The sequence below is a fragment of the Brachypodium distachyon genome, chromosome 4 (genome assembly GCF_000005505.3).
Source record: "Brachypodium distachyon strain Bd21 chromosome 4, Brachypodium_distachyon_v3.0, whole genome shotgun sequence".
NCBI lineage: Eukaryota > Viridiplantae > Streptophyta > Magnoliopsida > Poales > Poaceae > Brachypodium > Brachypodium distachyon.
The window spans coordinates 38,504,949-38,520,093 of record NC_016134.3 but is presented as its reverse complement, the minus strand read 5'-3'; the positions used below and the strand labels follow the sequence as shown (position 1 = coordinate 38,520,093).

Genomic DNA, 15,145 nt, shown 5'->3' with positions numbered 1-15,145 from the left:
CTCCGATGACGAGGAAGGAAGCTTCCCGTCCGGATTAAAACTCCAGCCAGCGCTGCTGCTGGCCCCACGGTGGGCGCCAACTGTCGTGGTGATGTCACGGCAGATGCCATAGGATGGCTTAACTTGGGGCCGATGGACGAAGGAGGATCCGGAGGAAGGAGGACGTGAAGAAGAACACGCACGATTCACACTAGAACACACAGATTTACCCAGGTTCGGAGCCCTCTTGCCGAGGTAAGACTCCTACTCCTGCTTTGTTGTATTAGCCGAGATAAGCAAGCTCTACAATGGTGCTCCTTGAGCTGTATTCTTGAGGAAGAAGAAGAAGAAGGGGAAAGCCTAGAATGTCTAAGTGCTCGATCTCCTCTCCAGGGAGGTGTGGTGCTCTATTTATGGGCTAGGAATGTCACACTGACATGCGGGCCGAGTCCAATGTCACCTTCCTTGGGCCCCGCCGGGCATGCGGCTCGGTTCCCTCCAGGCAGTACCGCAGGGTACAAGACAACTTTACTTTTGCCTGCCAGCCTGCAACGGGCACAGCTATCCTCTGCCGGCTTCCGTCATAGATTCCCTTTCGGTGCTTCTTTAGCGCGGTCACCTGACACCGGTACGCAGGCGCTGACTGCTTTTCTGAGATGATGATGTCGCTGCTTTACTTTGCACCGCGTGGTCAGGATAAGACTGTTGAAAGATCTCGGCACCGCCGAGGTCGAGGGGCTCGTCCTTATCCTGCAAAATTACAAGATAAGAAAACTATGACAGCATACGCCCAGGATGCCGGCTTATCGTTAGTTTAACTTTATGATGCCGGCATACGTTACTATGCCGGCTTTGCCTCCGTTATCTCGGCTAGAGTTGTGTCGCCATGACCCTACCCGGGGTCATCCCCCCGACAATTATGTTGTAAGCATAGAACAGTGTCATTAGTATACTGCAAAATAGCCACCCCTTATCCACATATTAGCGGCAAAATGCCCTCAAACAAGTTATTAGATTGGAGCTCTAAGAACCATCTTGGTTAAACATTCAACAGCTAAGTTAAAGGGGAAAAGAGAAAATGGATCCCCATGCCTCGCACCCTTAGCACTTTTAAAATAGGGTTCTATTTCATTATTAAGTTTCTCACAAACAATCCCAACCATTAGGATCTCAATCCACTTGCACCATTTCTCACAAAACCCCTTGATTCTAAGACAAGATAAGAGGAAACCCAGTTTACTTTATCATGCGTCTTTTCAGAGTCCAACTTAAGGATGACACCCACTTGCTTTTTAACGTGAGTATCGTGCATAACTTCAGGCAAAGTAAGAACCCCGTCCCTTATATTCCTTTTATCAATGAAAACATTTTGTTGAACATTGATAAGCTTTTCAACATAATGTTCATGTCGGCTCCGGTGATACGGGGGTATCCCGGATCCTAGGAGCACGAGACGCGGCCCCACCATATCTGTGTAAGGCATCCCGGGGATGGGGTACTCGGGGGACTGCCTTCCCGGGATTGTCTTCCTAGGAGCCCTGTGTCTGTTTTCTCCTTTCCTGGACCTGAAGTCCAAAGGCTCCACAGGGGCGCCTGGTCTGGTGCCTGGGGAGAGAATACATCACTACTTAGCTCAGCCGGTCCAAGGTGTCCACTTTGGCGCCCTCGAGCCTGAGCTAGTATGAATCTGCCCGTTCAGAGGCATCCTCGGGACTGCGCGACTGTGGTATGACGATCGTCGGCGAGGACTGCAGGCTGGGCGTGGCAGGATCACCTTTACCTTTTGATCGGTCAGCTTCCATGCCGCGCCAGGTCTATCATCGTTTCGGCCCAGACAAGGCCGAAAGCTTCTCTGCGCCTCGGACCAGATACAGATCACTTTGGACAGAAGCCAGCTTCATATTCGTCTTGTGGCGGGGATGTTCTCCTATAGCAGCACGCATGCCGTATGTCCTAGTTCGCCACTGTGGTGTCCCCTTAAATTATAAAAGGAGGCCCGAGGCTTCCACCCAAAACAGGTTGGCATCAGGGTTAGACCAGGCGTAAGGGGTTTGAGCTAGGAGAAGGCCGTTGGTGTTCCGGCCACCGGAGACGAGCAGCGCCTGCTTCTCCCTCCTCCCCGGGCCGTCGTAGTTAGGCCGGAGCGCTTTCCTTGTGCCATCCACCACCATCAATACGCACAAAGCAGGACCTAGGGTATTACACCTCCGGGTGGCCCGAACCTGGGTAAAACGATCGAAGTCGGGGTCCTCACTGGTGAAGTTCGGAGCGCTATTCCCGCGCCACCCTACCTAAACAAAAAAAGGGGTGCTCGGCTGCTCGCACTCCCGGTGTCCGCGTTCGCAGACGCGACATCTGGCGTGCCAGGTAGGGGGGCGCAAGTGTCTTCGAACCTTCACCAACGTCTACTCCGGTTCCATCCTCTGCATCAACAACGACGATGGCTCCTCGCCGCAAGGGAGTGTCGCCACGCGCCCGCCACAAGGTCGAGCGCTCGGCGAGGCGCACCGTCTGCTCAGCAGCAGGAGAGCGACGGCACGTCCAGCCATCGCGGTTCACGCACGCCCCAAGCCCTCACCCCTCGCGTGAGGCCGAACCCAGCGCGGCTCACCCGTCTCGCGACCGAGCGCCACGGCGACCCACGGCGTGCACTCGTCGTGGGAGCACAACCCGAGCGTCCGCTCGTCACCGTCGCGCACACCGACCCCACCGGACATGCAGTTGTCCCACCCGCCCTCGCGTGGCGCCTATTCTCGTTCCTCTCGCCACCCACGCTCCTTTACTCCAACTTCCTGATTATAACAAAACCTAACAAGAGCAATGTAATACAAAATCTAGTACTCCCTCTGTTCCTTAAAGATTGACATATTAGTTTTCATTAAGACAATGCTTTGACCACAAATTATTATGACAAGATGTGGTTTATATGACATGAAATTAGTATCGCTAGAGTCGTTATCAAAAGTACTTTATGATACTTGTGGTTTCATGTCATATAAACTACACTTTAATATAATAATTTGTGGTCAAAACATTGTCTTAATGAAAGCTAATATGTCATTCTGTAAGTACAAAATAAGTAACTCAAAGTTAATACAAAATCTGAGACATTAATTATGGATTAGAGGGAGTATTAGTAAAGGAGAATAGGAAAAATATATCTTGGGAAATATCAAGCCGAAGGTCTGAAACGCAGTCTCGTCGCAAAAAGGAAATTCTGAAACAGTCAGCGAACGATGATAGGAGCAAGTGAACACGAGTGAATCAAGTAGTCTTATGTACATCTTTGGAATTTCAGGGGTCCCTCCGCGGGGACCGGCCATGTCCAAGTCTTCGTGTGTCTCCAAACAATATGGTACGCGGGTGATTGCGAGAGGAGAGTGAGGACAGGTCAAAGTCTTCGTGTGTCTCCAAACAATATGGTACGTAGGTGATTACGAGAGGAGAGTGGGGTCACCGTTTTGAATCATCGAGCAGTCACAAGACATGAAAATTATACTTACATTTTAGGAGATTTCTCGCGTACCTATTTTCTGAGCCGTTTGTTTTTACGATCTGGTCATTTCTGACATCGTTACATGAGGTGAGTAGCGTAACACAATTCAAGTAGGAGTATTACCAAACGAGCGCAAGTCAAGTACTCCGTAGGAGTCAACCAGTCGGCCATTCACGCTGGCGCTTGTTCATTCATCTATTTATGGAGCCCCTGCCCACTGCAGTATCATTGTTGTAAGCTATAGGAGCTCAGATAGTCAGATACACAATCGCCTGTACGCACACACAGAAGCCACAGCCACCCGCCCATCCACAGGCCAACGACGATGAAGTTTGAGTATCCCCGGCTTGTTCATTCTGCTCATCTTTTTCTCTGCCTTTCGTCGGTCTGCGGGATCATACTGCTGGCAACCGCGCAAGCACCGGCAGGCCCGCGTCCCGGTCCCGGCTGCCAGGCCAAGTGCGGTGACGTCGACATCCCGTTCCCGTTCGGCATCGGCAAGGAGTGCGCCTTGGACGGCTTTCATCTCATGTGCAACGACAGCAAGCCGTTCAAGGGGGATTTCGAGGTGGTCAACTTCAACGTGCCTGACGGCAAGATCAGGGTGAAGACGGCGATCTCCTCGCAGTGCTATAACACTACCACCAACGTTATGCACTACTCCGATGCATCTTCGATCTTCACTGATTCAGTTTTCTGGGTATCGGAAAAGGAAAACAAAATTATAGTTATCGGGTGCAACACGCTGGCTTATATGATAAGCTCCTCTGTAAGTATTTTTTTCTGCCGATAGCTCTTCGACTTGATGTATGTCTAAATTCTTCAGCTACACCATATATTACAGTATTAGTGAACCACACCCACAAAATTCAAGTACATTGAACGAAATCTCACTTCCTAAATCCTGATTTAAATATGGCTCAGTTCAGTTGTCGGACTTTGTTTATGTTTACTAAATATGGTGGCACATAAAAAAAAACTAAAAAAAATAGAACCTCGTCAAGACCATTATGATGCTTTTACTCAAAGGACTCTGTGTATTGTGCATTTGATTATCTGTAGACACTTGCAGAATTTGTATGATATACTCTATATCGAATACATAACTTCGTGAGTTCACGTCAACTACATGCATATGCATCACACATATAGATGGAAAAAAAAGAGACATTTTTTAATTTGTACGGCTGTACATAGCCCTTAGGTTGTCCTAGGGTCAGGGAGGCCTGTTAAATTAAAAAAAATCACATGTTTTTCATCTCTTGGGCCTTGTTCGGCATTAGTGTATTTTCAGTCACTAGTGTTTTGATATTTAAAAACCCAAAACACTAGTGTTTTTTAGGCCTCGTTTGGTACTAGAGTTTTTGGTGTGTTTTTTAGAATATTATCCACTCCAAATTCATATACTATGGATTAACATGAGACTTCATCTCGGCCAACTCTGTAAGTGTTTGGTCGAGGAGATGAAGTAGAATATAATGTAACGGTTTCAAAAAGTGAGATAGTTTTAGTGTTTGGTTCATAGAATATAGAAAAGTGGAATGGAACCTTTGGTTCCTTAAAAGGAAATATTTCTCTAATATGCATAACCACCTAGCTCATTCCTCAAAAAAGTACGAATAATTTGGTTCCAAGTGAAACTAATGGTTCTATTTGTTTGATTAGTAGAATATAAAAAAATAGAACCATTCCATTCCATTCAATTCTGATAGAAATGGAACCGTTTCATTCTATTCCTATAGCAAGGGAACCGTTCATTCCATACCTCGCTATGCAACCAAACACTACCAGTATATAATAGAGTAGAAGAGATGAGAAAAAAAAATACATGCTTGTATAGAGGACGTAGGAGTATGTATTCGTGATGAAAGAGTATATATATTATTCCCTCCGTCCAACAAAGGATATCTTAACTTCGACTAAATTTGAATGCATGTATACACTAAGTCATGTCTAGATACATTCAAATTTTGACAAACTTGATACATCTTTTGTTGGATGGAGGAGTATACAATTTTCCTACTTTTAGTGATACTATAAATTAAATATTGAGAAAACGCTTTCTCGCGCAATAGCCCCTCTAGTTTGGCTAACTAACGTCTCAAAAATATTCCCGCATGCAGTATGTAATAGGTTGTGTTTCGACATGCGCCGATAAGACTCCTGAATCCCTAACATGCTCTGGTGCCGGCTGCTGCCAAGCGGATGTCCCAAAAGACATACGTGAATATCGTGCCTTATTCAACACAGACTACAACACCACTACCTACAGTGGCTGCGCCTACATGGCTTTGATGGAAGAAGCGGCTTTGAACTTCGACCCCAGTTTTGTCACTTCCGGTTCAACCAAGTTCAGTGACAAAAATAATGGTAAAGTTCCCGTTGTCCTAAATTGGAAAATTCAAAATATTACTTGCGACGTTGCTACGAAGAACACGAGTACCTACGCATGTGTCAGCAGCAACAGTGCATGTCTCAATTCCACAAATGAGCCAGGTTACCTTTGCAAGTGCTTGGATGGGTACAGAGGCAACCCTTACATCACAGATGGATGTCAAGGTTCATTACCTTTTGCTCCCATGCTAATCTCATGTAGTATTCGATCATGAACCACCTATATGCATAATATAAATTAGAGCTAAAACCTTCTGCTTGTCCCAGATATTGATGAGTGCCATGATGAAAATGCTGATCGTTGCCGATTCGGGCTCTGCGAGAACACGCCGGGCAACTACACCTGCTCATGCTACCCAGGAAATTATCTGATGGGTGGAGTCTGCGTGCCTGCTGCTTCCAGTTTTCCGGAGAAGACTATTGCAGGTGTGCTCTTCTCTCTTTTTTCGTGAGTACTATACGTAGGAGTATACTAAAATAACATCGCTTATGGACATCTTAATATGTAGTGTATCATACAGTAGTATAATACTCACTCCATTACTAAATGCAAGATGTTCGTTCTAAGTCAAACTTACTAAAGGTTATAAAAAAATACCACGGCATCCAGCTATAACTCTAAATCGGTTTTATTAAATTCATTGTGATATATATCTACACGGTATACTTGTAATACTGTAAATATTATTATTATTTCGTGAGGAGTAAATATAATTTTCTCTATAAGTTTTATCAAATGACTTAGGACAAAGAAAAAAAAATCTTATATTTAATAACGGAGGTAGTAATGCCAAACTGCAAGCAGATCGAATTAAACATGATAGACGGCGTTTGTAAGATTTTTATTTGTCCTACAATTCTCTTCCTCTCCAACCGAATACTTGAAGTTGTCACTGCTCGTGGAAACAAATTACATACATTTCAAACTGATATAATCATATGTTAACTCTATCTAGATCCATATAAAATCATGCAGGTACAACTGTTGGGCTCGTCATCTTTGTGATTGCTGTAGCATGTGCGTGTCTGATCCGCGAGAGAAGAAAGCTGCAGAACATGAAACAGAACTACTTTCGGCAGCACGGTGGTCTCATACTGTTTGAAGAGATGAAGTCCAAGCAAGGCGTTACATTCAAAATATTCACAGAAGAAGAACTGCAGCAAGCCACGAACAGGTTCAGTGAACAACAGGTCCTGGGTCAGGGGGGCCATGGAACCGTGTACAAGGGACTTCTTAAGAGCGACGTGGAAGTAGCAGTCAAGAGATGCACGACGATTGATGAGCAACAGAAGAAAGAATTCGGCAGAGAAATGCTGATCTTATCCCAGATCAACCACAAAAACGTCGTGAAGCTCCTCGGTTGTTGCCTCGAAGTGCAAATCCCCATGCTGGTGTATGAGTTCGTACCAAATGGCACGCTCTTCGACCTCATCCATGGCAACCATGGCGGGCACATCTCCTTTGACACTCGCTTGGCGATCGCTCATGAGTCCGCCGACGCACTCGCCTACCTTCATTCGTCAGCATCGACGCCAATCATCCATGGCGATGTCAAGTCCTCCAACATCCTCCTTGACAGTGACCATGGAGCTAAAGTCTCCGACTTTGGCGCCTCCATCCTGGCTCCAACTGATAAGTCACAATTTGTCACCATTGTACAGGGGACGTGTGGGTACCTCGACCCGGAGTACATGCAGACATGCCTGTTGACAGATAAAAGTGATGTGTACAGCTTTGGGGTAGTTCTTCTGGAGCTGCTCACGGGCAAGAAGCCATTCAATTTCAACCCTGACGCCCCTGAGCACGAGAAGAGCCTATCGATGATGTTTATGTGTGCGATGAAGGAGAATAAGCTCGAGGAGGTCTTGGATGATCAGATCAAGAACGAGGGCAACATGGAGTTTCTTGAGGAGATCGCGGAGCTAGCAAAGCAGTGCTTGGATATATGCGGTGAGAACAGGCCATCCATGAAGGAAGTCGTGGAGAAGCTTGATAGGGTGAGGAAGGTGATGCAACACCCATGGGCGCAGCAGAACCCTGAAGAGACGGAAAGCTTGCTTGGGGAGCGCTCAAACATGGCCAGCTCAACGGGTATCAGTGCTGAATCTTTCAGCATTGAGATAAAAACCATCATGGGTATGCAATCAGGGCGTTAAGTAATCACATAGCAATACAAAAACAGTGGCATGGTGCTGAGGTTTACTATGTATCGAGTAGTACTAGTATATTGTAAGCGCAGCAATCAAAAGAGAAGATCGTTGGGCGTAGTATGAACACTGCAAAGAAGAGATTTCAGCACTAGCGCTGTTGCATCTAACTCAACAACAGAGATTCTTATGAAGCTTGGAATTTATTGACTTCAGACAAATAACTAGTGTCATGCATGCTGTGAAGCTCATACACTAATTTGAGCTATTGTTAGATTAGTATTCTTGAGCTTATGTATGCTTGCTCTGCTGAAAGTTACAGGCAAACCATGCAAGATATGTTACTCTGCACGTGTGTAAAGCAGATTCTTTTGTCTGTATGGCTGCAAGATTTTTGAGCTATTGTTAGATTAGACTTCTTTCAGACTGCAAGATTTTTTTATTTGATTACCTGGGAGCACCAAGTCTACTAAATTCTGCTCTATAGCAGTCCTTGCCTGATCATTGCACTGCTGCTGCTGTATACTCTGTTGATGTATCTTTTCTTCCTATCTTAATAAAGATCAGCCATTGGCCCTTCAACTAAATTCTGCTCTATAATCTCCAGAATGCATCTAGACTATAAACTCTTCTTTTTCCGAAGTTCTTGAAAGGAGTTGCACTTATAAAATGCAACACTTCAAAAATATGTTGGTCCATAAAAAATGGAACATAAATATCTCAAGGACGACAATTTATTAAAAACATCAAAAATAGTCTGATCTACACTCCAATCCATGATCCATCTCTCTTTATCTCAACACATCAAGTTAAAGTCTAGCAAGACTTGGTATCCTATACAAAGTCTTCCTATTTTATCTGACTGAACATCATTTCTGCAACAAGCAGGGACAAACAGAAAACAGCACACGAAGCTGCCCCTAATTTTCCCAAAGATCACACACAACTATTGAAATTGCACAAGCCATTGGGGTTGGGAGCTACCGGACTGGTGGTAGGAGCGAAGGGTACCTGAGAGGAGGGTTAAGGGGAAGCGGGAGCCTCCGGTGGCGGAGATCCCCGGCGGCGGCGAGCACGTCCGCTCCAGTCGCCGGATCCTGCCTCGCCTCGTGCTGGCGGCCCCCTTTTTTTTTTTTTTTTTTTTGAGGGGACCGGCGGCCTCCTCTGGTACGGAAAATGTTTCCAGATGTTTTTGGGCCAAAAAGGATACGAAAACGCCTAGCCAAGCGCATTTTTGGGCCAGAAAACGGGCTTCCAAGCAGGGTCTTTAAGGCCTCGCAAGCCTTTTGCAGTCCAGGTGCGCTTAAATTTGAGGTTCTACGCTGTGTTGCTGCCAGGGAAAGGGACGCGAGTCCGGGACTCAGCCAAGCCAATCCTGCGGCTACGTGCCAGCTCCGCTGGAAGAAGAAGTCCTCACTCCGATTTGTCGAGGTCAGTCGCCGGTGTTGGCCGTGCCGTTCGGCTGATCACTTTCAGCATTGGCTGCCATGGCATTAGGGCTGATCGAGCTACTGCCGACTGTGTGGTGATGAATCCACGACGGGCAGGGCTCCAGGATCACAACTGAATTCATGAACGGGTCAAGCAGATCGAGCAGGACGTCTGCCGTCTTCACTCGGAAATATGGGAAAGCAACTTAACTGCTGCATAATACTCCTACACACGTGTTGTCATCGTCCGGCCCGCCCGTGCATGCAACTCGATCGCTGACGAGAAGAATCCGATTGTTTGTCGGGGTAGATTGTCGCGGCGGCGACAGTGATCGATCCAACACCGGCGGACGTCGTCTCGAACGACCCATGCTTGGAACTTGGAACGTGTCAGTGTCAGTCTCAGATTGGAATCAACTCGGCCCATTCCTTCGAAGACTGGCCAAGCCCAAGTCTTCCTGTCTAGTCTCCAAACAATCAGTGTGGGTTTCCGGGTAGCAAGTGCTACCATCCTGATTACGAGGACTGGAGTCACGATCTTGAATGACTGAGGAGTGAGTGTCTTTAATTACCAAGAAGTTGGATTTGCCGTGTCAAACAGACAACAAGTGATACTGCTCCAATGTATGACAACTTTTCACTCATCTTTTGCCTGCAGAAATAGAATTACTAGCCCCGCTTGTAAGCTTGTTCATTCTTCTATTTATATGGCCCTTAATATAGCACCACATCGTCACTTCGTCAGCTAGCAGCTCGGGAGCACACAGCCACACCGCACTCATAATTCACCAGCGATAATGAAGCTGGGGTGTTCTCGTCTTCGTCTTTGTGGCTATTTCTTCCTCTGCCTTTCGGCGTTCTGGATGCTGGCCACAGTAGATCAACCGAACGGCCAGCGCCTAGGCTGCCCGACGAAGTGCGGTGACGTCGATATCCCGTTCCCGTTCGGCATCGGCGAGCAGTGCGCGTTGCACGCCGGCTTCAACCTCAGCTGCCCGACCATCAACAGCACCACCAAGCCTCTTGCGGGGAATATCGAGGTGACCAAGATCTCCGTGCCTGACGGCAAGGCCTGGATAAAGACGCACATGTCCAAGCAGTGCTATGACCCAACCACTCGCCGTATGAATTACTCTGATGCATGGTTGAACATGAGAAATACACCTTTCTGGTTGTCGGAAGTTGATAACATATAGTCATCGGGTGCAATACTCTCGCTTATATGACGAGCTCTACTGTAAGTATTTCAGCATTTTTGTTACTAATAATCCTCTCGCCTACATGAGGATCTCTTCCGTCGCTTATAGATGGAAAACAGATTTGCTACTGAGAAGTGGTCTGTTTTTAATTTTATTAGAGATCAGTCGAAATATTAACCATTGAATTTTAATTCAACGATAGCAAATGAGAAATGAGCGGATGAGGATGACTCACAAATCTTAATCCAACGATATTGCTTGCTCATGACGCAATTGACACACATAGGCTTGCTTTACTTCACGTAACCGTGCCGTAAGGTTTCTTGTGGTTCCTCGGTTTTTTTCTGTCCGTCCTACTGGCCAGCTGTGTTTGCTCCCTTGGGGCAGCATTTCTCTCTTTCGTCTTTGGGTTTCTTTCTCGTTTTGACCATCAGTCGCTCGTACATATACTTGGTTTTTCCCTTCTAATATTGCATGGCACAACTCCTGCCTTTCACGGCAAATTAATCCAACGACTCATAAATGTCGACTGAGAATAGCCAAACCTTATGAAAAAACCCAATTTTGTTATTATTTACATGCATATTTTTTTTTTCAGGAAACACACACGAGTGTGCGCCGATTGTATTAAGAAGAAAAGGCCGAAGCCAGTCCACCCGAAGCCACTTACAAACCGAGCAAGAGGCTCAAAAGAAGAAGAACACACTAATTTCGCAGACGCCCCACTAGTTCCCACCTAGAGCATTCCTCCTCGATGTCGCGATTAATCTTGTCGACAGTACATAATTTTTCGTTGAAGATGCGCTGATTCCGCTCAAGCCCGATGCTTCGCATGGTGAGCAGAACAACCCCTCCCTTTGGGCCCCGATCCTTCGCCGGCCAAGAGAGAAGAAGCTTTTCCCACCATGGCCGCAAAGAGTCCCTCGGTGACGGAGAGGAAGAAGCTAAATTCCTGTGAGAAAGCACACTGAACCAAATTTGGCGCGAGAAAACGCATTGAATGAGGAGGTGATCAATAGTCTCGAATTCTTGGTCGCGGAGGGGGCAAGTAGCGTCATCTGAGAGACCACGGTAAAGACGATGTTCCCCGGTCCAGTAGCGGTCTCGCAACGCCCGCCAGGCAAAGAGCTTGAACTTGAGCGGCGCTTTGGAGTTCCACACCAGATCAAAGCGAGGCGAAAAGGAGCCATAGAACAAAGCCTCGTAAGCAGCCCGGGAAGAAAAACTTTCGTTGGACGTCCACTTCCACAAGCACTTGTCCTCCCCCTGAGATAGAGTAGGAAGCAGGGAGATGCGCTCCCACAGCTCCAGGTATTGACCTAACGCCACGAGCGGAAGCCCACCGCGGATATCCGAAACCCAAGTCGACTCGAGAAGAGCCGTGGCGACCGTGCGAGTACGACGCGCCTTGGGCTCCACAAAGGGGAGGAGAGCCGGGACCAGCTCCTCCAAGCAGGACCCGTCGATCCACCTATCACTCCAGAAGAGAGTGGCTCTACCATTGCCAACCGAAGACGAGCAGGAAGCCTGAAAGAAAGCCCGGCAATCGGAGCGGACGTGCGGAGGAAGGTAACCGGCGGTCTTGGATTGCCACAAGGCCTTGGATCTCAACGCAATGTTGAGGTACGCCAGGTTGTGGAGCCCCAGGCCACCGAGCGACTTAGGACGGCACACGACCTTCCACGCAACCAGGCAGGCGCCACCGCTGGAACGCGAAGAGCCAGACCAGAGGAATCCACGCCTAGCTTTATCGATAGCTTTGAGAACCAACGGCGGCAGGTCGAGAGCGAGCATGTGGTAGACCGGCATCACAGTCAACACCGCTTGAACGAGCATGAGGCGCCCAGCCTTAGAGAGCAAGCCCGCTCTCCACGCCGGCAGCTTACCATGCACTTTGTCCACGAGGGCTTGCAAGGAGCCTTTGCTCAGCTTTCCACTAGCTAGCGGCAACCCGAGATAGGTGCAAGGGAACGCCGCCGACGAGCAAGGAAGGGACAGCCCGTGGACGGCCTCGTCGTCAACCCAGATGGGGAACGCATTGCTCTTGGCGTAGTTGGGCTTGAGGCCCGAAGCCTCCCCAAATAGCTCCAAGATGGAGCACGAGGCGTCGAGCTCCGAAGAGACCGCGCGGGCAAAGAGCGCGACGTCGTCGACGAATAAGGATAGCCGAAAGCGCACCGTCCCCGAGGGGAAAGGGGAGACGACCGCCGTGGCCTCAGCGAAGTCGAAGAGAGCAGCGAGCGAGTCCATCGCAATGATGAACAACAAGGGCGAGAGCGGATTCCCCTGGCGCAGACCATAACCATGCCGGAAGCGGGCCGAAGGATGACTGTTGATGAGCACCTTGGAGCTAGCCATGGTGAACAAAACCTGGATCCACTCGTGCCACTTGTGACCAAATCCACGGGCAAGAAGCACCTAACAAGAATGGCCAGGAGAGGGAATCGAAAGCTTTTGTGATGTCAAATTTGAGAAAGATGGCCGCAAACTTTCTACGGTGGAGACCACGGATGGAACCTTGGACCACCCTGAAGTTGTCCTAAATGGAGCGACCGTGAATGAATGCACACTGGTTGCTCTTGATGAGGCACAAAAGCCGGCCTCTCAGGCGCAAAGCAAGGATCTTGGAGAACAACTTACCGAAGCAGTGAACTAAGCTAATGGGCCGGAAGTCCTTCAGCTCCTCAGCCACGTCCACTTTGGGAATGAGCACCACTAGGGCCTGATTCAAGGAAGCAAACCCAGTGTACTGGAGGTGGAATAAGGCATCCAGGGCAGACATGACATCCACTTTGACGATTTCCCAGCAGCTCTGGAAGAAGCGAAGAGAGAAGCCGTTGGGGCCTGGAGCTTTATCCCCCGACATAGCGCGAAGCGCCTCCCACACCTCGGCGCCACTCCACGGAACCTCCAGATCGGAGAGATCGTCCGCCACAGGGTAAAGAAGACCGAGAACGATGCTTCGCCGTCTCGGAGCCACAGGCCCAAGCAAGGCGGAGAAATAATCATGGGCCGCCTCCTCCATGGAGGATTGGTTAGTAGTGGAGGCCCCATCGACGGGAGACGGTGAATGAAATTGCGCTTCCGACGCATCGCCGCATGGGCATGGAAGAATTTGGAATTGGCGTCACCTTCATTCATCCACAAGAGACGGGACCGTTGGCGAGCGAAGGTGCGCTCGAGAGAAGCGAGCGCAAGGCATCGCCACTTCAACAATCTCCTGAAATCCACTCCCCCCCCCCCCCCGCCCCCGAGAACCGCCGGACATCTTGAGCCGCGTCGAAACGGAAGATGAGCTCATGAGCCATGCAGAGCTGAAGTTTAATATTACCGATGTTGTTGTCGCTCCACTTACGGAGACCCAGCATCGTGGCGCAGAGGCGACGATCTAGACGGACAAGAGGACGAGCCAGTGGGTCATCCACAGAATTCCACTGATGGCACACCTCCTCAGCGAACCCCGGCATCAAAGGCCAGAAGCTCTGGAATTGAAACCTCCTCTTCATGGAGACCACGGGAGACAGGCACATGAGGAGCGGCGAATGATCCGAGACCGAGGAGGACTCCGCAAACAAAAGATTATCTGGGAACCGGAGCTCCCACTCCATAGAGCCGAACCATCGGTCAATCTTCTCCAGGGTCGGGATGTCACGCTCATTAGACCAAGTGTATGAACGTCCGATGAGAGGGGCGTCTTTGAGCGCCAGCTCGTTAATCACCAGACGAAAGCGGCGAATCCACGAGCGGCGGACCTGGAGGTTGTTCTTGTCTTCCGGGTCGAGCAGAAGATTGAAATCTCGCACAACCGCCTAGGGCCCGAGAAAGGAGGTGTGAAGATCGTCGAGAAAAACCGGCTTAAGCAAGTCGCATGTTGGCCCATAAACCACGGAAATCCACCAAGGCGCTTCCCCACTAGGGCAGACCCGTGCAGAGAGGGAGAAAACACCCTGAACAAACGAATCCAGGCACACCAGCGAGGATTGCCAAGCGATCACGATTCCACCCCTCGTACCGGAAGCAGGCAAGTAATCGAACCCGTCGAAGCGGGGGCCAAGCATCGCATTAATGTCGAAAGAGGTTACAAGTTCAAGCTTAGACTCACACAGGGCCACAACAGCAGCACCAGACTTAAGGATGATGGCCCTAATGGCTCTACAACGGCCCGGATCGTTGAGACCACGCACATTCCACACAAGAAAGGACAAACCCTTGCAATCCATGGGGAAGACCCACAACCACAGCCGGCGGCACCTAGGCGGAGCCGGCCTCCACCGAAGTCCTGAGATTGAACAGGGCAGCGAGCGCTTCGATATCCACCTGACGCAGCGGGTGGTCGAACTTAGCTTTGTAGCGCTGGAGGTCGGCGTCAGAGAAGGCGTTGCCGGAAGAAGAGATCCCCAGTTTCAACATGAGCACGCCTTGCGCCTTGCGGACATTCGGACAAGCCGCCATGGGCAGGCTGGCCAGGCGAGGACTACGGCACGAGGAGAAGCCGGGGG

At 49.0% G+C, this 15,145-nt stretch overlaps 1 protein-coding gene across 1 annotated transcript; it reads left to right on the top strand.

The window, feature by feature from the left end:
- The first annotated feature begins 3,586 nt into the window (after positions 1–3,586).
- LOC100841370 (putative wall-associated receptor kinase-like 16) lies at positions 3,587–8,604 on the top strand. Its single transcript, XM_003576590.4, has 4 exons — positions 3,587–4,244; positions 5,599–6,034; positions 6,137–6,295; positions 6,846–8,604. The coding sequence occupies exons 1-4, from the start codon at positions 3,801–3,803 to the stop codon at positions 8,024–8,026; spliced, it is 2,220 nt and encodes a 739-aa protein (XP_003576638.1). The 5' UTR covers positions 3,587–3,800; the 3' UTR covers positions 8,027–8,604.
- The last annotated feature ends 6,541 nt before the right edge of the window (positions 8,605–15,145 follow it).